Source organism: Chenopodium quinoa, unplaced genomic scaffold, assembly GCF_001683475.1.
Source record: "Chenopodium quinoa cultivar QQ74 unplaced genomic scaffold, ASM168347v1, whole genome shotgun sequence".
Classification (NCBI taxonomy): domain Eukaryota; kingdom Viridiplantae; phylum Streptophyta; class Magnoliopsida; order Caryophyllales; family Amaranthaceae; genus Chenopodium; species Chenopodium quinoa.
This window is the reverse complement of record NW_018742205.1, coordinates 2647123-2671913: the sequence shown is the minus strand read 5'-3', so window position 1 is coordinate 2671913 and position 24791 is coordinate 2647123. Positions and strand designations below refer to the sequence as shown.

At 33.3% G+C, this 24791-nt stretch overlaps 2 protein-coding genes across 3 annotated transcripts; both read right to left on the bottom strand.

Annotated features, from left to right (window-relative positions):
- Positions 1–248: 248 nt before the first annotated feature.
- Positions 249–4403, bottom strand: LOC110729101 (probable trehalose-phosphate phosphatase 7). The gene is made up of 10 exons (XM_021908811.1): positions 2899–4403; positions 2566–2748; positions 2330–2470; positions 2149–2220; positions 1906–2031; positions 1761–1814; positions 1533–1634; positions 1344–1421; positions 1099–1239; positions 249–1017 (listed from the first exon to the last, which is right to left on the bottom strand). The coding sequence occupies exons 2-10, from the start codon at positions 2746–2748 to the stop codon at positions 874–876; spliced, it is 1041 nt and encodes a 346-aa protein (XP_021764503.1). The 5' UTR covers positions 2899–4403; the 3' UTR covers positions 249–873.
- A 10027-nt stretch (positions 4404–14430) lies between these two features.
- LOC110729087 lies at positions 14431–23747 on the bottom strand. 2 transcript variants are annotated; one of them, XM_021908799.1, is made up of 3 exons: positions 23582–23747; positions 18898–19004; positions 14431–17380 (listed from the first exon to the last, which is right to left on the bottom strand). In XM_021908799.1, the coding sequence occupies exon 3, from the start codon at positions 17232–17234 to the stop codon at positions 14871–14873; it is 2364 nt and encodes a 787-aa protein (XP_021764491.1). In that variant the 5' UTR covers positions 17235–17380; positions 18898–19004; positions 23582–23747; the 3' UTR covers positions 14431–14870. The 2 variants fall into 2 exon arrangements, with proteins under 2 accessions (XP_021764491.1, XP_021764482.1); XM_021908790.1 differs by having other exon boundaries at positions 14431–17377.
- Between the last annotated feature and the right edge of the window lie 1044 nt (positions 23748–24791).

The window sequence follows — 24791 nt, the reverse complement described above, 5'->3', positions numbered from 1 at the left end:
AATGTATACTTTTTACTTTCAAAAAAATATAAGTGAATTATAGTTGTAAATATAGTATTTTGTAATATATTTGTACTACCTCGTTTTATATTAATCGTAACTTTAGGGTATTACTTGTGAAATATAAAATATTCTACAATGGCAAGTAGTTCAATAAAGAAAACACCAATTGTTTAATATTAACCTTTGAAGTGAACTTTTTTTCTTTGTTTGTAATGTATAGTATGTAATATTGTTATATTTTGGAGGTGAGGATTAGGTGGCTCTTGGCCGGATTAGGTGTGTAGCGAGGTGGGGAAGGTGAAGATTATGTGGGTACGGGATATCCAAGTGGATGTGGGGGCGGGAATGGGATGAAATTTGGACCCGCGACAGAGATGAGGATGGGGATGAGAATCTTATGCGGAGATGGGGTACGATGCGAAAGCTAACATTCGTCCTGCCCCATTGTTATGATGTCAAATTGAGGCAAAATTTGCCAAAAAACAAGATAAGGTTAAAATAGTAATCGTGATGCGGTTTAAAAGGTAGTAATTGATAATTTTTGTAAGAGAATGTAGTAACTGCCAAGGTGTTCATTATACCAGATAGCAAGAGACAAATTCCTCACTTGTAATCATACTGATCAAAAGCCTTGGTGCAAGAAAACTTTGTTCATTCTATGCCAATAAAACATAGTTTGATGATGCTAAAAAGTGCCGAATTGTCAACAAAATATCAAAACATCTAACTTACTAACTAATAGCCCTGTCCTCTATCTTGCACTACTTCTCTAACTTAGTCCCTTTAAAGCTATATACAAACTACATATTTCCATTAACAATCACTTGGCCGTCATCAAAAAATCACTAGCTCAAGTGCTTGCCTTTTACTTTATGCCGAATTTTTCCTCCACTTTGCTAATCTTAGTAGGAATGTTAGTACTTCAGAAGGATCACGCAGAGAATGCGACGCCTTTGTCTCCTTGGGATTTTGTGACACTAGAATTGGAAATCCCTGTCCTCTTTTCTGTAACACCTGCAAGAACATTTTGTTTCAGTCACGCTGTTTTTTTTTCAGCCTATAAAGATGCAGAATGTCGAATGTTAGGGCAAATACCTCAAAGGCATCTTCATCAGTTCTATCATCTCCTATGTAGAAAGGAAGGACATCACTTGATTCAGCTAGGCTTAAAGTGTCGAGTAAATATTCCAGCGCGTTACCCTTATTCCATTTTATAGATGGACGTACTTCCCAAACCTGTAAATGGCGCCTTACATTAGTCTTAAAATCACTTAAGTGCACAGAACAAATCAAATTCAGTCTATTCAGATGTTCTGCAGTTGAATAGCCTTTCATCTTACCATTTTACCAGTAGTAGCATGAAAGCGAGCATGTTTTTTCAGAACTTCCTTCACAGTCTTTTTTACATCAGAATGAACCTGCAATTCCCAAAGCAGTAAATCCTCAGATAAATTTGATGGTACATTTTGTTTAATCGTTGTAAAAATTCTGCATAATAATAATTAACTCTTATCTTCTGCATGAATTACCTTCTCTTCAGCTCTACGATAGTGAACGGAGATACAAAATCTGTTGTGTTCCACTGTCACCCCTTTCAACTCCTTAGTTGCCTTTTCGAGCTCATCATATATCTATTACGACAATCAAACGAAAGATTCCATTAAGATATTATGTCATGAAAAATAACATCCTGCATAATGATTATGGCTTATGTTTATCAGATTTCTTTACAAGAAACTGCCTAATCATTAGCTTACCTTTTCGATTTCAGGCAAGAATTCTTGAGCAGGTTGAAAGATTACAGAGTTATCCTACATTAGTCCATAAGAAAGGTCAATTTATGGTAAACTTTTGTATTGAATACAATTATGTATTAAATAAAAGAGGAGGGCTACAAAAAACCTTTTCGACAGCAACTGGAGGCTGGTAATTGTAGTCACCGGACTTATGCTTCCTTGGCGGAGCCATGATATCCATACCATGGCTCCCGGCATAATACACTTCATCTAATTTAACAAAGCCATGCACCTAACAGAAATGTTAGAGGACTTGTATTAGCAACACTCACACTCTATAGAAGTTTTAGGCACCAGAACATTATATCAAAACAGGGAAAATGATGAAACTAAAAATAGATGAACTTACCTTATCTCGGCTTCTTCCACTGATAATTGCTGTTGGAAAGCACCCAGCAACTTCACGTAATGCTGCTCTCATCTGCACGATAAACACGATACACCCATATCAGAAAATTAACAGTAAGATATCTCATAATCTCACTAAATAAAATGCTTAGTGCATGCTGCATAGGAAGATTATTGTTTACCGCATCAGACATGAAGGCTAACTCAGGATCATTAACAATGGGGGAGAGAGTCCCATCATAGTCTAAAAACATAACGATCTTCTTTCCCTTCGCTGTGTTCATCAATTCCTCAAATGAATTCAATGCCGAGGGATGATCACTCTACAAAAACAATGAGACAGATTATAATACATAAAACACATTACTAAAAAAAATGAGAATGATTCAGAAGAAAACTTTCTGGATTTTCTACTTACCAACCACTCTTCATATGTTTCTTCAGCATTTGGTGTTATCACCTTCTGTTCACATGGTTCAGGTGTCACCATGCTACTCCTTTCATATCGTACATTCGATGCAAATCCATGAGATTGTGAACTCGAGGGATGTTTGAAAATCCCTATTGCATTGAACAACTTGTTCAGCTTGCTTCTCATCATCTAAGTTCATAAATCAATTGAGAAAAAAAAAAAAAAAAAAAGTCAGGATTTAGCAAGTCTTTCATCTAGGAAAGGTCACAAGCCCAAAAGGTCTATAATGTCAGGCTATATATGAAACATAAAAAGCGAGTAACACCACGCAATCGTTACCTTAAACAAACTTGCTAGCTGATAATTAACACTAGAAGGTACAAGTTTTGAACCTGAAGCTGAATTTGCAGTTGATGTAAGAATTTTGAATAAAGATGAAAATCTACAAGAATACCCTTATTAACCAATCACATGAAGTCATGAAGTTTAAAGACAAATTTATGGATTAGCAAGTCACAAACTGACAAGCAAGCTGGCCTAATAATATTTTATTCACATTTTCCTCAAAAATTTGGGATCATGAAAGCTCTGTTAGCTTTAATTAATTATAGGCTCCTAAGTTTAACAAAAAAAAAAAAATGTTCTCTGGCACTACTGTCGAAAACAAACCTTAGAAAAGGAAAGATTACTGCATAACACACCACCTGACCCAATTTTTAACCAATCGTACTAGCACCATGATGAAAATCTAGTGTAATCATGTTTGTTAGCAGGTACAATCGACTGATCGAGAATAATAGAGCTTTAAACATTATATTGTTCACCTAGTCAGTTATTCGAGTCTGGGACGTTTGCAAATAAGCTGATCAAGGAATATGGACCAAAACATGCACTGGGTAAGTGACAAGAATCAACCAAATGTTGTTGCTTTCTCTTTTTTGGTTTGAAAAGAAGGCAAAAGGTTAATGGATCATTCAATCTCCAACTTAGGAAACAAAACTCCTAGCCACTAAACATTGTTTGATTTCGAATTATTTTGGTTTATAGAATGTACGTACCTAAAGCATGGTTCCATAATTAATAATCATTGAGATTATTAATTAAATCACTTATTCGAGTGATAAGAGACAGAAGTTATTTTAAAACAAGTTAAACAACCTCTGAATTGGCTTTTCAAACTCATGAAAAGCCTTTATAAAAAAAAAAAATGACGAATCATGAAAAGCCAAGAAGCATGTATTCCCTATCTGCGAAAAGAATACAATCTCTAATCCTAGTAAAAATCTCAGTTATACAGAATCTTAAATGGATATGCAGTCCAAATTATTAGGCAATCGATCATGGTGAAAATCCGAGAAATCTGCTACAACTGCCAATTAAAGAACTCGATTCATCTGACATTCCGAATAAATTAACATAAACTGACAGCATTTGCACTTCAGAAACTGATATCATCTGACAGCGCAGACAGTTTAAGTAAAAATTAATGATTTAGATCCACCTTGGGTTTCTAGACTCCAAAATCACAGAAACTCACACATATGGAAACAGATTATCACCTGCGCCGCTTATTATATAGTATAAGATAATTAATTAAAACTCTACCCCAACTAACCATAATTTAAGTATAGTATTGGCAGAAAACCTTAAATGAGAAAACAAAACAAGGACATGTGATCACACATGGTGAGTTATATATATCAACAGCTCTGTGATTCCCATATATCATATTCATAATAACAGATTTGGGCGCAACTAACAAGAAGTTTCAACGAAAGTGAACAGATTTCCCAAGCTTAAAATAAATGCACACATCTACGACAGCTTTATAAGTCGCCTTCAGAGTTCAGACTATGGAAAATGTGGCATCAGCTATTATGGATGCTAATGCATTATCAATAAGTTGGTTAAGAAACACAGCACCTAAGAACTGACCTCATGACAGCAATGCCTACTGACTACTAGAACTATTTTCCACATAAAACTCAGGATAACAAGTCAACGAAACGTACTGTTCTTGATAATAAAATTATACACATCTGAAGCTAATTTAGAGATGTCTGCCTTAGATTTTTCTGTTCATTGTAGTTGATTTAACTTATCAAAGCAAACGTTTCTATCCATATAGTCCTCGTCTATGACAACTAGCACATCATGTTCCCCAAAAGATTGGGAGACAACTCCCAAACTCCTTAAATCAACAACTAACAATGGACTCAAAATACCAAAACAGACTTATAATTCATGCATACATGATGATCAACACACAGAATATCAGTTCAATGTTATACTAGTAGATGCTACTACTATCTCAATCCAAACATGTACAACAGGGTCAGAGTGTGAAAATGATGTTGCAATGTAGGAAAAAATTAGAGAATAATATAAACAACAATTATGAAAGTTGGTACAAAGAAGTAGTTGGATCAATTATCATAATATATATTATGAAAAAACAAAGATTGAGATACATGAACCTGGAAGCTGGCACAAGGTTTCTCATCAAGTCAAGAAATAAATAAATGGCTTACAAGTTACAAGTGTTTATGATGATAACAGCTAAATCTTGGCTGACCCAATGGCGGATTTGCTCAAGGAGAAGCTGACAATATAATACATATAGATGATTTTCATTTTGGACTCAGAACACGGAAACATTTCATATAATAGTCGAGTCTAACTCTTAACTCTTGGACACATACCTATGCCTAACACAAGTACCTCAGCTCGAGTAACATAATTGCCAAATAAATCTAGAACAATAGTGAAGGATGAAATACCTAATGAAGCAGAGTTGAAAAAGTGTAGTGAAGTATTTGATTTTTGCAGCTCTTCAGGGAGGAGAATAGGAGATAACTAGCTAGTATCCATACAATATTCCCCAAGTATTCAAATAAAAAATAAAAAGATTAGCTACATAAAAACAAGGTTATAACATTAATCATCAAATTAAGAAGGCTTAATATATAATCATTATGCATTTAAGTTGGACTGGTTTTGACAGAAACCAAAAGTTAGGCATTTTCTAAAAGAAAGTTTAATGATATGACCACTTATTTATTTCTACATTAATAGGGAAATACCAGACTTATAGTGGAATTTAGCTAATAATTTCATGCAATTTATTCATAAAATTCCAAACTTTACCCAAAAACCATTAGCACACCCAAGACTAGCAATACCTAATTAACGAAACAAAACACTGGCAGAAATTGTATTATTGGTAGGAACTATCTAGTGAGAAAATGGGTATTTAAGCAAATTAAAATTATAATCATCATTACACTAATATAGAATATGAATATGAAGATTAGTTAGATTCATAGTACGGAGTACAACACATAATAACCAACTTTATATGATGGGTTTTTACAAATTTAATTTCACTATATCATCAAATAGTTTTCAAACTAAAGTGGCAAGATAATAATCATGTGAAAATTTAAATTGAGAAATAATTTAATTCAACTCTTTAGGAATGATATTCTTTCATATACAACTTTCATCTTTAATGAAAATGTAGCTTAATTATCAATTAAGAGGAACAAAATGAGAAATAAACTTAAATGTTGTTTCACAAAAAAAAAAAAAATAGTCTTTTTAGGCTGTTATATGACTATATCTTATATGTGCTACTGCCTATTAGTTTTGTTTGTCAATTAGCTAACTTGTCTTGTTTGGTTGGCTGGTAGTACTAGTTAAAGGACTCTAAAATTAATTAAGTGTTACCAAACAAAGCCATCATCTATTCTGCATTGAGATCAATTAATATTTATGTTACTCGGATTCTTACATTTACATCCATCAGTCCGACATGAGTAAGTATACTTCAACCCAACATATTAATTCAAAGTGTAGAATTTTTCATAAATTATCAAAATTAATTTTACACTTTGACATGTACCCGTATATGATATGTTGTCGAGTCTAATTTAATTCACACTTAATCTAGAAGAAGTAGGACATGAACCAAAAAGGGCAAGGATCCAATAGACAAAGTAATATGCCCTTTTTAACTATCTAGTACAGGAAAGAGTAACCATCAAACATGTCAATTAACTACTAACATTGCCAACCACAAACTCCAAAAAGCATAAACCAAAACTACCATTGTCACTTAAACTTGCTAATCTTAAACACCCCACCAAAAATGGACCCTACTTTTTAAAACATGAAAAAAAAAAACAACAAAGGGCCCCATGCCACGTATGAACCATCACACGTGTATCCTATGTAGCATATTTTACCACCTTTTTTTTTAACTTTCTAGTCAAACCCAAATAGTCAAAGTATAATAAAATATTATGGTATGTTATACTTATTTTCTACCCTTGATAATTAAAAGGTAGTTAAACATGGGTTACTTGCTCTCTAATGAAAACAACGTAAGACAAGAGAGTAAGAAGACAGATGAGTCACGTGTCAATGACATAAAGGATGGTTTAAGAAGTTGGTTAATTAGGATAATACGATTAATGTAAATGCGACACATAAATTTACCCTCTTTTAAAGGCAGTATGTAGATTGAAATCCTTAAATCATGCATCAATACAATTAAGATAAATTCTTCATTCCAATGAAGATATACCTTTTATGTCCGGAACAAAGTATTTCGAAAAAGAATTCTAAGAGAAAAAGGTCAACAATAATGTGAGAGACAAGGATTATCTCAGGGGTCTTGTGAGTTATGACCAATTGGCTAGTGCTGTGAATTAAGGGCAAGGGCAACTTTTGGAGATCTAAGATATTTAAAAGAGATAAATTAATCTAGAATAATATGACTAATAGATCACATCAAAACTATGACAACTTTGTCAAACTATATAGGTTCAAGGTACTAATCAAGAAATACACTTTTATTTTTGTAAGTAATATACAATAAATGTTGAATATTCACTTAAATGATAAAAGAATAAAGAATCGTAAAAGATACGAGTAAAAAAATAAAAGAAAAAAATAAAGTAATTTATATTGTGTATTAAGTTAGCACACATTTAATGAAACTTTTTGAAAAGTTTTCAAAAAGACTAATACAAGTAGCATTTATTAATATAAATATTTGACTTATCATTCATTTTAGACTTGTAATTAAAAATTAAAATATATGCATCCCAAAATTTATGATACTTTTGAGATATTTTAATTGGATGATTATCAAATCAATGAATTTTCATGCCTAGCTAATTTTACAGAGCATTTAAAAGAAATCTGCAATTAAACCATTTTAAAGATTTATTGATTAGGTGAATTTAATTTATTTTTTTAGGAGCTGTAATTCCAAAAATAATTTAATAATTTATTATTAGCATGTTCAACTTTTACATATCCATCGTTCATCAATAGTAAAGGACTAAAGGCATCAATAATGCATCATCAGTTACTACTTATTCTAATTTGATGACCACATAATTCCTTTGTTGACAATAAAAATAAATAATAATAAAATACACTTGTTGTAAATTATAACCTGGTTTTTTTATTCAAATAATTTACACACTCATACCTTAATAACCCTTAACAATGAGAAACTTTATTATCCATGAAATAATTTATACTCAGATTTTAATTTGTCACCTACATTTAAGCCTCACCTACATTTTAATTTGTCACTAAGAAATCGAACTATAACTCTGTCTATCTAATCTCGAACTCCATATATTAAAGGTACTAATTCATACAAGTACATTTCAAAGAAAAGTCTAATCTTTAAAACAAAATGATTAAACTCTTCAAAAATAAAAAATAAAAAATAAAAAATCATAGGATGAATAAATCAAGTACAAAGAATTTTGACTAAGATAAAAGTCAAACAATAAAAATTGGGCCCCTAAGACTTACAGTCAACATAGGACCCCAAAATCCGCCACGTGTACGGCACAACAACCTCTATACTTTTCCCGATGAATCCGAAATCTACTTAATCATCGTACCTCAACTGAAGTAACGGCCAAACAAACACTACTCTCAATTTCCTACGTCAATTACACGCGCTAAAATTTCACATAATTAATCAATTTTTATTGTATTGTGATTTCACGCGACAGAAATTCGCGTTAGAAAACCGTTTTCTCGTTGGATTCTTTCGCGGTAATTCACGATAAAAAAAAAAACAAAAATTAAAAAAAAAATCATTAATTGGTCGGCGGTTAAAAACCAACGAGAAAAGTTTCGCCATACCATACAACACCACCACCGTAATCAGCTTTTACGGTGGTGTTCGTTATCGGACGGCGAAACATCGGTTTAGAATTGAGAAAACATTCAAGAAATTAAAACAATGTGCAATTACACGAAAACATAATGGGAAAAATAAGAAGAGAGAAAAAAAAATCTTACCGGAAGTCTGAGGAAGTGATGGTTGATAATGGAGGAGAGAGAAGTTGTGAAGAGAGAGAAGTTGTGAAGAGGTGGAAAACAAGGATTTTGTGTTGAAAACGAGAGGTGGTATTTGTAGAGGTTGAGACTAATTAATTAATTAGGAGGGTTTTAGGATTTTATTAGGGTATTGCTCCTTCTAAACTAGGTGTTTAGAGAGCAACAAGGGCGAGGGTGAAAATCGATTCTAAGATCTCTTGGAATCGGGAGGGAAACTCTAACCACTTGAGCTACCCCTCACTCTCATTGCTCCTTCTAAACTAAATTAATTTATTATGGAGTAATTATTTTATGTGATATTTATTAAGTGTATCATTGGTTAATTAATTTTATTAACAAATTTGATATCCTAATTAATTTAGGTGTGAGTACTATTTATGAGTTGACACGTGTGTTTAACGTTTAAATATAGTTTTATACTCCGTACTATCTCCGTTTTTTAAAGTCTAAACTTGGCACTTGAGTATGTGTCCAAAGTTTGTAAACATTGATCATATATAAATTTTCACTATGGTATATTTTAAAACATACTCATATGTAATCTTGTTAGATTTATCTCAATTCATATGTTCTGAATATTAAATTTTCATATTTTTTTCATAAACGAAGTTGGATATATTAATGGTTAAAAATTGTAATGAAGTCTATGCATATATTGAGTGTAAAGAACTTTTAAGAACAGAGATAGTAAACGATAATCCCTTTATCCCATAATATTTTGCACGAGTTTTGAGACGTAACTTTGATTATTAATATATTTAATCACTTACTAACATAAAATATTAAAAGTTGATATGGAAATAAATCTCACAATATCTTACATTACCAAAAAATAAATTTAATACATCATGGTCAAATATTTTAAAGTTTGACCATAAAATAAGAATTGGAAAAAACATTATGAAGCAAAGGTAGGAAATGAAGATGAAAAACTAACTAAAGTCGGATCATTTGGGATTTCCTTTCATACACAAGGATTTAGGGGTATCAATCTAAATTAAAGGTATTCATTATCAGACCCGTCTCATTAAATTTTATGAAAAAAAAAGGACTCTCAATCTATAAATTAAACGAATGTTTTTTTGTATGTAAATTCATTTTTTTTTTTGGCTTTTTTATGGACATAATTACTTTTTATTTGTGAGGTTTAGGAACGCTACTCCTAACTAGGTCCTTGGTTTATTTCTCATATATAAAAATGTTAAAAGCAGAAATATTAACTTATTTTAATGAAGGATCTACATTTGCAAAGTCTACATTTGCAAAGCACTAAGCTTCTACCTAAAACTTGTTACAATACAACATTATATTATTGCTTATTAGATGTCCTCGTATTACATCTACTTTTAAGGCCCCAATTTATTGGGGTCCTATATTGTGTCACATGTTGGACTTGCTGAGAGTAGGACCTATTCCTTATTATAACGAGTATATTTTAGTAAAGAGCTAAAGAAGTACTCCCTCCGTTTATATTTGTTAGTTCCATATGCTATTTTGGACGTTTCAAAAAGATGTACTCATATTGAATGTATTTCATTTTTACCTTAGTTTTTATTTTCTATTTTATACATGTTAAGTTTTGATTGGTTAAATTAATTGATGACATGGCTCTAAGTAAGGAAATCCCTCCCTTAAATTATGCAATTATGGCAGATGCTTTCCCAAAAAAATCAAAAAATTTAAATAAGGCAAAACTAATTATAAACTATTTTTGTAATTTTAATGTTAGATTCCAAATATTCTTCTTTTCTTATTGTATGTGATCGATTCCATTGGAACTATCATATGAAAACAGAGGGAGTACTTCGTATATTGTTGACATTTGCGGTGTCATCTGTAAATTAAACTATTTTATAATTACTTCCTCCGTTCTTTTTTATTTGACCCGTTTTGACTTTTACACTATTCATCACCCCTCCTTTGACCATCTTTTGTGAATAATGTAAGGAAAAAAAATATTCATGTGGGATTTCTTTAAATTCAACTCAATAAGTACTATCATTATATATAACTTTTATAAATTTTATTTAACGAGAATTAAAGTTATTGATTGTTAAAGTTTTACATTGACAAGCGTGATAAAAGAAACAGGTCAAGTAAAAATTCATGGGAATAATCCCACCTTTGGACCGTTCGTTTTTAATAATCCCACCTTTGGATTATTTTTAATAATCCCACCTTTACCACCCCCCCCCCGATCTTTTTAATTGTCCCAACCGGTCAATAACAGGTTACATGACACGTGGCGGCCTATGATTGGTCTAAAAAAATAACAAAAAAGGGGAAGATTCCCTCGTGAAAACCACCCCATCCCCTGACAGCCACCGCACAAAACACCTTCCGCTCCCTTTGTCACTGACCCCTTTATTCCCCTCCCTGAGCAAACTCTCTTCCCCTCCCTAAACGCCGACCACGATCAACCCTAATCCGCGCAGAAGTCCCGAAACTCACCTGAACCACCTCACCTCGAAACTCTATTCTACAGATTCCCTCCTGAAAACCACCACAAACTTCGAATCCCCACCCAAACTATCAAATACCCACCTCGAAACCCAACAATACCCATCTCGAAACCCAACACCCACCACATTGTTATTGTTATGCGGATTTGTGACTTTGATTGTGTGGGACGTTTAGGAATTGAAGTGGGTTTCAGAGAACTCGAGGCGAGTTTGGGGGTGGTTGTTGCAAGGGTAAAGGCGGCTAAGGTGAGGGGTGAGGGGAGGAGAAGCGGCGGCGACAAGGGTGAGGCAGGGGAGGAGGAGCGACAACGACAAGGGTGAGGGAAGAGGGATGAACGACGGGGGTGGGGTGATGGGAGGAGGAGGAGCTGCAGGGGAAGATCCGGTGGGTGGGTTAAGGGTGGGGGGTTTATTTTTTTAAATTTTTTTTTTAATTTTGGACAAATCAAATTGTGACACGTGTAAATTAATCTTTTTTTAAAAAAAAATTACCTACTCAACCGGTTTCTAGTAAAATGGGACCATTATAAAAGATCGGGGGATAAAGGTGGGATTATTAAAAAATAATCCAAAGGTGGAATTGTTTAAAACGAATAGCCCAAAGGTGGGATTATTCCCATGAATTTTTCCTAATTTTTTTGTTTAACTTTATTGCGTGTATAAAATATGGATTGAAACAATTCGCCCAATCTGATTCGCAATGTTGAACTGTTGATGTAAATACAAAGGATTTCTCTCTTTTATGACTTAAATCTTGGGCCAAAAAATTTAGAAAGGAAATGTTAATTACAGTTTATCTTCCAACCTTATGTTAAAAATAACAATAATTAATCATTATTATATCACAATTTTTTATATGCATTTATTAGACATCAAATATCAATAATTTGTGTACGTAATTATATACCATTATTATTATTCTTCACTCCTCTTTGTTAATTATGGTGTACTGTGAATATAGTTGTTCAAGTTTTTTTTTTTAAAAAAAAAATACATGGTTACAATTAGGCTTGTCTTAGTTGTTTCTAATGACACTTATCAAGGAAGATTATTAGTTAGAACAACTTCAATTCGAACTAGGAATCATCCAATTTGTTGTTCCGATAAAAGAAAAATATGAAATCTATTTATTAGTCATAGAAATAGAAATCAACAAGTAGTTCATTATTGTCTTTAAGTAGTCAATTAAGAAGTTGAGGTTAGATTCATACATCGTAGTCATTGCATGTGTAGTTATGAAATAGTATTCCTTGTACTTTTCTTTTAGTGCTTGTTTGGTTCAACATGCGAAATAAATTTGCACATGAAATTATATACCATCAGATGTTTTTTTCATGATAATTGCATAAAATTGTGAAAAGTGTTGGGTTGAGATCATGTAAATTAGTATTTTTTAGAAAATAACTTTCTATGCATTGTAGGAATTCACTCACCTAAGGGACTTGATGAGTTATTTTTCATATTATGTGAAAATTTCTAAACAAACATAACATATGTTAGCTATTGCTTACGAATTTTCATTTAAAAAAAAAACCATTTTCCAACAAAACAAACACTTACATTTACTATCGAATCGTGTATATACAAAGTATACTGCCAACAACAAGGTACATATAAACATCATAAAATCTGGAAGAAAAGAAGTATTAAACACGTGTTCAATGGTAAATTTTTAAAAATAGCAAATTAAAACACAAAAGTAGGTTTATTTTACATAGAGAGTCAAATATTTTTTAATGTTTTCAAATTTTTTAATAGTACAAAAACATTTTTAATGTCACAGTGAGAATAGTGAAAACTACAAATTAATTGTTCTCTCTAGGTTTTCTCCTTGGAAGGGTTTTTTGGTTCCCTCTAGAGTTTTTCCTTGGGATGGTTTTTCTAGCCTTCATTGCTAGATTTTTTTCTACTTTTTTTGAAGGTTTTCCTTCACTCTTCTCTTTTCTCTCTTTCTCTTTCATCTCTTTTCTTCTGATCTCAATTGTAAATTTTTGTAGGGGCTTCCACCGGTGTTTTTACCGGTGGTAAGCCCCAAAAAAAACTTTTTATTTGCTTTCAATAAATGGATCCCATCTTTATGATGGTGCTTATTTTATTAGGCTTAATTTCTTTGTTTGTTCATCTGCTAAAGATAAAAGATTTAGGGTTTCACAGTCTTCGAAAGTATCTAGAAGGTCATATGAGTTTTTCACCCAAACAACTAGTCATCCATGGATCTCAAGCCGAATTAAATTAGTGCTAACTCACAGATTGTATGGCTTCAAATGAAGTTTTTTATTAAGGCGATCGTTGATCGAATCTGCGATTGTAACTAGTTCTAAGGTGATTTGTACTTGTGTTGAAATTTTAGATTTCCTAGGAATTGTTTATAAGTACGTTCGACTATTTTTCATTAATGAAATCCTTTTTCTAAAAAAAATGTCATAGTGAGAATATATAAACAACAAATTCTCACATGATAATTCCGTATTTTTTTTATTACAAGTATATATAATTGTATATTACTGTAGTAAATGATGCTCCAGTACTTCATATGCACAAATTTTTGCAATTTGACCTTGAGAAAACAAATGTCTCAACTTAATTTAAGCATTTAACTTAGGAAAAGCATATAGGAAAACCAAGGTGGTACTACTGGTATTCATAAATGTTGGCTACTAGAAGGGCTAAGGAGTAGACAACTAGCTACTCCCTCCGTCCCTAATTGTTTGCACCATGATCATATTTTGCTTTTTCAAATTTTGGTTGATTGGAATTGATGAGAGAGAAAAGAGGTAGGACCTAAAATAATTTTGTGAGAGTGGAGTCATAGTCCCCAATGACATGGTATGAGGCAATTTTTAAAGGACACCCTTTTATGAAAAGTCAGGCAAACAAATAGAAACAGAGGGAGTAATTATTAGGGTGATATGTAAGTACAGTCTCATTTAAAACAAAAGCTTCACAAAACATACAGACAATGAGCAAGGATTCATATTTGACATGCTGACTATGAGATATATGTTAAAGATCAAGTAATAAAAGGACACAACAATGAACCCGAATGGAACTCATAAATATTGCAAGGGCCAAAGATCAATCCTGCGTAAATTCACAGCAAGATTTTGTACAGTTTAGATTCCAAACATACAGGTTTGGAAAAAAAAATCCGCTATCCTAGACCCGATATAGCAAAAAGGTTCCATCTATAGTTCTACATTAATTAACCAACTAAAACCATACCCCCTCTCTAAATTACCAATATATTCTAAAGAAAAACTATAAAGCATACTTCCAAGGTTTTGCTCAATGGACATGAGCAAAATCCAGAAAGTTTGCCTGTGTACCCTATACCCCTATTCCCCAAACCCAACAACAACTAAAGGTTACCAAAAAGACAGCTCCTTTGATGCAAACTCTAACCAAGGTTTCATGTCAAAATGCTAGCTAAATTTGATATGGCTGCTTCATTCAACTAAGAGAGCTAAAGCCTACCTATTCAGCGCTTAAACCTGAGCCTGAGCCTGTTTCCATTGTATGATCCTTGATAACTGGTAAAGCCTGAAGATATTCCATCGGCGTTGCAGCAGGATCTAGTTCTACATAACCCTTTGGAGCATTCGGGCCTTCTGCACCTGTGAGCACATGGCTAGGAACCTGGTGAGAGAATCTAAACATTTCCTCCCTTGGAATCCGGTTAATCCCTAGGTCAGGCTGCTTATAGAAGACAGTTAGGAAACCAGCAGCTTTCACAAGAGGGGCAACATGCACACCTTGCTCTACATTGTAATCATCGAGCACTTCCACCATGTCGTAGGCATGTACAACATCTTCTGGAGTATCTTTGTTCCAATCAGCAGACCAATTCTTGTATAGAGCCCAAATTTCCCCCCTTCGTGGGTATATCTGGATAGCTCCACGGGATCCTTTAGCCCACCCAACTTTGTGAGAGAAAGAGTTTAGTGAATTGTTTATTACTCGTTTACCAATCCAGAAATCCCCACAACTCTTAATAAAACCATGACCTACCCATTCCAAGGGACCAAACTCAGCGCTGCTTTTGGAGTTCAGCCAGCTAAGCCTCACCTGGAATGGATCCAAAGAGATGACCTCATGAATCAAAGCATAGAAACGGGGCATTCCATCATCATTATCATATGCAGCCCACACTTGATTGTCTCCAAAACAACTTTCTGATCTGTCCAAATCAAATATATGAAAATCAGGATCTGGCACAGTCATTGTGACCATTTCAACATCTTCTTTTACAGCTTTACCAGCAGAAGAAAATTCTGAATGACTCCCCAGATCTTGAATGGCAACATCATCATCAAGTTTTGACTTCTGCCTTTCCTTTTGTTTCACCTTCTCTTTCTCTTTGGCAGCAGTCATGGCCTCTTCGTCTGACTTCCATTCCTTAAGTTTCTTCCGTATCTCCAGAAGAGCTTTCTCAGACAGCATCTTTCTGACTTCTGCGGCTGATAATTCTCTGGTGGCATTATTAATCTTGGGACTGACTCCTGTGACAAAATTTGACCTTCCTGATTCGGAGTTACCTACGCTTTGGGGAAGAGACATTCCTTTTCCGGTTTCCCTAATTCCTATCCCTGGTTGACTTGGAATGCCACCCACAGAATTCTTAGCACGGTCATTCATTTCCCTCATCCTCTTTAGAAGATCCTCTCCGCTTGATACAAATCCAGGATCATTACTCCTCTCCCGTTTACCAGCTGCATTTGCCACCCCATACTCTCTTCTCAATTTTTCAGCCGCCAGCTGCTGATCACTTGCGGCTTGAGCCTTAACAGATGTGGTGTTTGGAGCAAAGGAATTATTATAGGTTGTTGTTCCAGACAGAGGGCTCCAACGAGCACTTGCAGCACCAGATGAATTATTAGCCCCAGACACTGAAGGTCTTGAGCTCAAAGGCGGCTTTCGATATTGTTGAGGGCGAATTGGAGAAAGATTTGAAGGTGGAGGTACTTCTACAGCCGCAAAGCCCTCTTCACAATGTGGGCATTTCAGAACCTGATTGAGATAAACTCGCATATACTCATACTGCATCTTGCATCTAGTGCACATAGTCCAGAATGTATCACCTTTCTTAAAGAATGATTGAAGTGATGAAGAAGATTTGTTACTGCTACTCTTTGATGCCTTTCCACGTGAAGAGCTGGAACTGGGATGTTTACAAAAACCATTAACTTCGGGTGGTACTGTTGAACTCCCACTTTGAGTAGGGACCTTCTGTTGGGAGGAACTACTGCATTGGTTCCCAAAAGTTTGCTCAGCAGCTCTCCTGGCTCCAAACTGAGTTGGAACCTTTTGATCAGCTGTTCTTCCAGCATTGAATGGCGGCACTGGAACATTAAAATGATTTGAAAATCTGGGCTGGGACTGTCCATTGCCTGCAAACCCTGATGAAACACCAGGCTGAGAAGGGACCTTCTGCTGGGCTAATTTCACATTACACCGGCTATTGTAAAGAGATCTCTTAGCTTTGTCAGATAACAAACTAAAAGCTTCTGTCACAAGTTGAAAAGCACCCTCAGCACCAACAAACTTATTTTTATCAGGGTGAAGTTGAAGTACTAACTTTCTGTAATGCTTTTTTATAGCCTCGTCATCAGCTGCTGGAGTAACACCAAGTATGCCATACAGATCCATCTCTCCATTAATCCTAGCTTCAGATGTTATATATACGTCAAGAGTGGCTATCATCTGTGCAATGCCTTCGAGCCCCTGATATAAAGTCTGAGCTTTCAGTGCAAACTTCTTTGCACCAGCAAAATCTTTCTCTGTAAACTTCCTGACAGCAATATCTTTGGCCCTCATGGCTTCATCTTTATTGCACTCCATCCTTTGCACACTTCTCCCTTTCCTTGCCAATGTTTCACTATAATAGGTGCTTGAATCAAAAACCCCTTCCAAATCAGCCACGCTAAATTATTTTATCAGATTGTACAAGTGAAGAATAGATTCTTGCTTCCATCAACCAAGACCTGCTTTATTAAACAGACAAAAATGATGAATAAGGGCAATACATAATCACATAGCCAAAAGGTAACATAAGATTTCGCTAAATGGAAAATTCTCCTATAGTCCATGCTTAGATTATGAAGTAAACTTTGATTTAGGAGGAAGATTGGTTGGTGTAAAAGGAAGAGAACCTAATTTTGAAGAGGATTTGAGGATAAAATAGAACACGAGGTGGATAATGAAGGTGGAGCTGAATATGAGGAGGAATTAGAAGAGCCAATACCTCCATCTGATAACGGTGGAACTAGTGATGAAGAGTATGTGAATACAAGAGAACAATTAAAAGGTTGGAATACCAAGGTGGTTGACATAGCTTTACAACTTCAAAAAGAAGCTTAACAAGAAAAGTTAGCTGGGTAAAGAAAAGATACTTATAATAGAGAAGGAGACGGGGTGATAGTTAATGACTTTTTGAGTGAGTATGAAGATTCAGAGGAGGAAATAGCCACACCAGATGAGCATGAGGAGGAAGACAACATATTACTAAGAAAAAGAAGAGTAAAAGTTCCTGTGGTTGATAATAGTACATATTTCAATAAATTGCAATGGAAGGTTGGAATTAGATTTGAAAATAGAGAAAAATTTAGTGATGCTATTGTCAAATATGCTATTGCTCAAGGTAGAAATTTATTCTGGTGTATTAGTGACAAAAAGAGACAACAACGATCGGGGGCAAGGTGTGTTGGGAACAGTCCTTTCAAGATATATGCTAGCTGGGAATATAGGAGGTCTTGCTTTGTGGTGAAATCTGTAACACTACAGCATACTTGTAACAGGAATATGGAGTCAAATAGGCAATTAAAATCTAGTTGGGTTGCTGAACAACTCCTTGAGATTTTCAAGTCAAGACCTCATTGGCTGGCAAAAGATATCATTGAAACAATTAGATTAGCCTATAAGATAATTGTGAAGAAAAATTATGCTTATAAGGTAAAGTACCTAGCTCATAGAAAACTACATGGGAACATGAAGGAGCATTATTTTGTTGCCACCAACAGTGCAAAAGAGAATCGTGTGCAGTGACAGACTATGACCAAAGAACTTTCATAGGCCCGAGATTGAATAATTGCATAAAGACATAGCGCCCCCGTGACTGGAAAACTAATATGTTACATTCTTTATATGGTTTAATAGCATTAAAGGGGTTGAACAAAAACAGGCCCAAAATAAGCCAAGTCAAATACATAGCGCTGGGGAGGGAAACCTTGAATATTTAAGTATCTTGTATATCAGAGAACTACATCATCTTGATAATGCTTTCAATTACAAATAATCATATTTAGACAGGATTTTTTTTAAATGGAACATATTTAGACTGAATAGTTAAAAAATATAACATTAACAAATTTAAGAGGTACAACCCAGAAACTGTTGCATATTCAGAAATGCAATTACGATGATTAAATAAGCCATAATAGGGAAGAAAATGTTATAAGTTTCTAAGTCTGCATGTTGAAGGAGGTTTGTGGATTCGAATACTAACCAGATGACTTCACTTGAGTCTTCTGAAACATACTTTCGTCACTAAACCACAACACCTGAAGCAAGCACTGATGAAGACTATATACTTTATGTTTTCGCCAGTCCTACCTGGAAGTCAATATAGAAATGTCTCAGATATGAGCATATAAACGACATTTAAAGAAACCAATCATAATTATAAGCTGGTCGGTAAGGCACGTTCATCAACTATCAGGCATTATTCAGTAGTTATAATTAGGAGCTACAGGAGAGAAAACATGAATACGTGCTATAAATGCATTAAAATGGCAGTGTGGACTATGTTATGTATTCAGAAAACTTCTGTTAAGGCAACAGACTCAATCAATTATAAAATATCTGCAGTAGTAAGGCAGTAAGGCCAGTAACAATAGTGATAAAGAGACAAGTGTAACTGTGTAAGTGAGCCAACAGCCAAAAGACATCATCAATGCAATTTGATACAGACAAATTATTAGAAAATCTCTCATATAAACCCAACAGATTTGAGTACGTATTAAACATGTCACAACACCAGTGATCCAATGCTGATCAACCCACACAGCAGATTTAAGAACCAAACTAAACTCAAATCATAATAAGAAAGCCTACAGCACAAAAAGCGTTGTATCTATGCTTTAAGTGTGAATAATTTATCACACAAACATGCTCAGGTTGGTTTATAAAATTCCAAGTGATCAATTAGAAAACAACCTGTATTATAGCTACGGAAAAGAAAAAAGGAATCAACTACAAAGACTAGAAACTAGAGCCAAACAATAGACAAATGGGCCCGTGTGAGCAAAACAAAGCATTTTTTTCTTGTATCTAAGAATAGATAAACAATATAACAAAATAACAATAAACAAAAACCAATTGGCTTGAGATGCAGGGAAAAAAAAAAAAAAAAAAAAAAAAGAACCACTATACACAACTACATTCTTGCTAGAAATGTCTATAAAGTCAATAACTACAAATCTGAATAATCAATGCCTCAACATACATATAAGATAGAAGAAAATGAAACCCATCAACAAGAAAAACTGCAAAGCCAGTTGCAAAACTCCTAATCATGACAAGGAAAATAAAAAGGTTCCAGGTTCCAACAAAATGAGCACACACAAGTTTATAAGTCAATTTCTTTTTCACCAGTTACTACCATAAACATATTTACATGCATGTAAGATATAAATACTTATAAGCAAACTTAAAATTACAATAGCTAGTTATTGTCAAGCAAGAATCTTATCAACACATGGATATCAAATACATGCATAGATTAAAATAACGAAGCACAATAGTAAGTGATTTCACCAAGAAAATGCAGATGATCATCTTTATATGCCTGGAAACAAACAAACATCTGTTCGCATAGATGAGAGCAATTACACCCTGACACACAACCAACAAATATATTTATACAGGAAAAAGTTTAAGCAAAAGAAAAAAAAAAAAAAAAAAAAAGATAACACAATCAAACTTGTTCAAATAGGAAGCTATGCCTTTATAACCATTCTAAATTTTATAACACTAATAGCCATCCAAAATTAATAAATCTTGATGATTCTATTCATTAGCTTAACCCCAAAATTAATATAAAAAGTCAAAGATAATTTGCATCCCAGAAAAAAAAAAAAAAAAATACAATAAAAAAATAAAATAAAAACCAAACCTCATCTGACCTCAACTTGCTTGAAAATAAACTATACAGTACTTTACAACAAATCACTATCTCGTCAAATATGAATTGCAATGAGACCTCCAAGTGTGCAAACATTCATCCCCTCTGTCCAAAATTTTACAACATGAAAAAGAATTCAAAAAAAAAAAAAAATCCTTTGGACTCTCCGAAGGATAAAGCCACATCTGTATCTATGAAATTGTGAACTTATTTCTTAAATCTTAGCTAATTGTATACTTAACTTATCTGTATTTATCAAGATGCCCACACCTTCAACTATCTCATTACATCATAAAATTGAAGTTGGCATCTTATCCTTGAATCATATTACCCCAAAGGAATAGAGGCAGTGAGGGTGTTACTAGAAACAGTGAAGCCATAAAAGAGAATTGCAAAAGGTAAATGTGGGAGAGAATACGGTACTTAAGACCTATAAATAATTTCCTAATTTGTTTCTCAAAACAAGAACTGTTTTTTTTCTAAGATTCCATTACTATTTGATACACACTAAACAGTTGTTCCCATTTTAACGTAAACTTCTAGTGTTTCACACGTGTACCCCCTTTTAGCAATATGAGCCTTTGAGATTAATCATCATTAGTAGATAGATTAGGAAAGTCAATGAGACAAGACAAGACCAAATATTAAAAGGAGGATCCTGCTGTGAGAGAGAGATCAGAGATGTATTAAAAATGCATCCTCAAAGTTATTGCACGAATAAATAAATAATGTGTAAAGACCACGGCCTTTAAACAAGTACTAAACAAGCAATCAAGATCTTCCTTCAAAGAAGACCTGGATTATTTGGCTCATAGTTCAATCAATTATTTCTTCAAATTAGCTGAAAAAGTGGCATTTTGTTCACTGACCATCATACTAAATACTCATTGACGCAAAAGATTAATCAAGCTAATTCACATAACAAAGATAGATTCATTAAACATTTTCTTGAAATAAGGATAATGCACAGGTGATACTTGTATCATGCGTGTCAATATATCAACAACATACTAAAGCCAAGCAACACATGATGAAAAATGATGCCTATCAGTGTACAATGCACAACTTATATTTTTCACCAGTGACCCCTCTATGTCTGTGACCTAGATAAAATAAAACATATCTTCAGCTAAAACCTCAAACAAAATGCTTTTACTGGGTCAATTATACTATTAACGATATCAACAAAGCCAGTTGATCCAGAAAATAAAACATATAGAAGTAACAGAATATTCGTGACATTATGGCCAGTCACTGCTTCACAATATAAGTTACACAAAACAGACCCCATGATTGCAGAGGAGAGGCTGATACATTTTATTTTACCTCTTTGATGTACAATTACTCTATCCAAGAAAATCGTCCCCTCTACGGACCAAATTAAACCCCTAACCGTAAATGCCCTACCATATACAGAGGCCTTATGAGAGGAAAAGGCTGAAAGAATCAGGGTTTCCTTTAATATATGTGTGACAACCTATGAACGTTCCAGGAAAATTGCAAGCAATTATTCATTAGAAACAACCAACTCACTCATACCTTAGCTCAATAAAACCAAGGAAGCAAACAAGATCCAAAATGATATTTGGAAACATAGCCCTAAGAGGCTACTAAGAAAACACTACAAGAAAATCATAAACCTGGTCAGAGTGGCAACCAGCAATGCAATAAGTCAATAACAGCTCTTAATTAAGAATTCTGGCAATGAAAAGGTCTCAGGAGGTGACTTTGTACTCCAAAATGCCCCTAACATAAGAGAGAACTAACAAGTTCATTAAGTTTTGTCACTTACTATCCCATTTGACTATCCACTATTATCCTATAACAATTCCATATGACAATGGCCTAAAAGGTTTAATTATTAAGAAAAACGAGAAATAATATACTTGAACATTAACCATGCAAACAAATCAAAATAGGTATGCACGTACAGGAAAGTATTCCCAAAATCATGGACAAACAACTCCTTTAATTTCTATGCCAAACCCTTACAGCAAAAAAAAACATATATATAAAGAAATTCTTAAAAAAACCACCATATATATATATATATATATATATATATATATAAAGAAATTCTTAAAAAAAACCACCATTCCCAGAAGGAATTTTGTCGTTACGTATTTTCCAACAAACATCCATAATTATATGAACACATAACTAATCCGAAAAGGGAAGCAAATTAAGTGACTGGTCCGACAAAAGAAATTTTGTCGGTTTTGAAATAAATTCCGCATCTCTTGACTTGGTAATAGAATTACTCAACTCCGCACTCATGACACAAACAAACCTCTTTTTCAAAATTATCTACATGATATCCAACATTCCTAAAGCCTTTTTCTCACCATCTACTTGTATTTCAAATATGAAAATGAAGTAACACAGCAGTTCCCAAATGTCACGAAAAACCAAAACATTCTCGAGAACATCCGATGACAAATTGGCAACCAAATCCATATGAAATCAAACAAAAATATATTTTATAAGAATAAAAGGAATAACAGAGTTCAACCCTTAACCTTTCAATTTTTCAAAAACTAATCAAAAAGGGGCACATAAGCAAAAATTTTAAATCTGAAAATTCGCTTCAGAAAAATTCAGAACAAGACTCAATTCGCGAAATTCATCAACCACTTTACAGCTACACATAAACACCACCAATTCAGATGAAAAATAGCAAAATGTAGATCCTAACACTTGACAGCAAAAAAATGGAGGGAAAAAAACCCAATGACAAAAAATCCAGAAACTTCACTCTACTCCATAAATTCCTCATTTTTACAATTAAACATTAAATTTCAGCAACTTGTCGAACTTAAATTAAAAACAAAATTTCACACAGCACCAACAAATTCAAACTCAAACCCTAAAAATGTATAATCTGTGCAAACTTACAAGCAAAAATTTACACTTTTAAAGTCCAAAAATCAAATAAATTCCATAAATTCAAATATAAATATAATTCACATAAATAAATGAAGCAGAGAAAAATAAATGAGATTTATACCAAAAATACAGCAACGTCACTGTAGAGTAGTTTAATTCAAAATGCAAGGACCGCCATGAATTTGGAGTTTTTATGTCTCTGGAATATTCGAAAATGACCTGAGTACCAATCTAAGAAGAACAAACAATAATTTTTTTGTCAGCAAAAACCAAAAAAATCAGAAAAATCTATAGAGAATGGAAAAAAAAAGAAAAAATTATATATATATATATGTATGTTCTTGAACCTTAGATGAATAAAGAAAAGAGAGGAAAGTTGAAATATGGGTATTAATGATATTTTAGCATTTTCTATAACAACATTAACCAATTACTCAAATGGAGGGTTTAAATAATAATCATAATTCTCTATTTCCTAGAAGAAAAAGTAACCATGGTTAAATTTTAACTCGGGTTAAGTTTAAGGATTGGGTGTAAGAGGCTGATCAAGGATAAGTTTTGACCGTATCTGTAATCAAAGTTACGGTTTTTGTAATAAAAAGTGGAAAGTGTTAACTACGGTTATATTTTAACCTAGACACGTGTTTGAATTTTGTAGCGGACTTAACCTTAGTCAGCTTATATGTGGCAAAGCAATCTTGTGGTATGAATTATTAGCTAATATTATGATTTTCTACTTTAAAAGTTTATTTGAGATAGGTAAATTCATATTGAAAAAAATAAAAATTCTAACAAAGAATCAAATTAGATATGTAATAAGAATCAAGTGAGATTTTTATTTTTTAAAAAATCAACTGAGATAATTAGTTTTTTTATTAAAAAAATTTGACACAAATCCTACACGATATGGTTCTAGTATTGTATAAATACATCGATTCAAGTGACATACGTTCCCTTACCACAAAGAAGGTTAATGCTTAATTTTGTTTATAATTCTATCTTTAACTCATGAGTGATGTCATTAGAGAAAATACAAATAAATATTTATAAAAATTAAAAGAGGTTAACTATATAGCTAATTCTAAATTTTGTATATAATTCTATCTTAATCAATTATTCCACCAATTATCTGTCAAAAATAATTATTGCACCAATTATCTGTCAAAAAAAATTATTGCACCAATCATAGGTACGATTTGTTTACTAAAATTGTGATTTCTTTTCATAAAAGTTGATTTGGGACAATATCTTAAGTAATATTGAGTTAATGTTAAGAATTATTATACTTACCTATTAAATTTTAAGGTAGGAAAAAAAAAAGTTGTGTAGAG

Bases quoted from the DNA above. Each gene is read 5' to 3' on its own strand.
- LOC110729101 (XM_021908811.1), bottom strand. From the start codon at position 2,748: ATGATGAGAAGCAAGCTGAACAAGTTGTTCAATGCAATAGGGATTTTC. The intron at 1,422-1,532 runs GTAATTCATGCA...TGGGAATTGCAG, and splicing joins ATCGTAGAGCTGAAGAGAAG to GTTCATTCTGATGTAAAAAA. The intron at 1,018-1,098 runs GTATTTGCCCTA...ATGTTCTTGCAG, and splicing joins CTGATGAAGATGCCTTTGAG to GTGTTACAGAAAAGAGGACA.
- LOC110729087 (XM_021908799.1), bottom strand. From the start codon at position 17,234: ATGGAGTGCAATAAAGATGAAGCCATGAGGGCCAAAGATATTGCTGTC.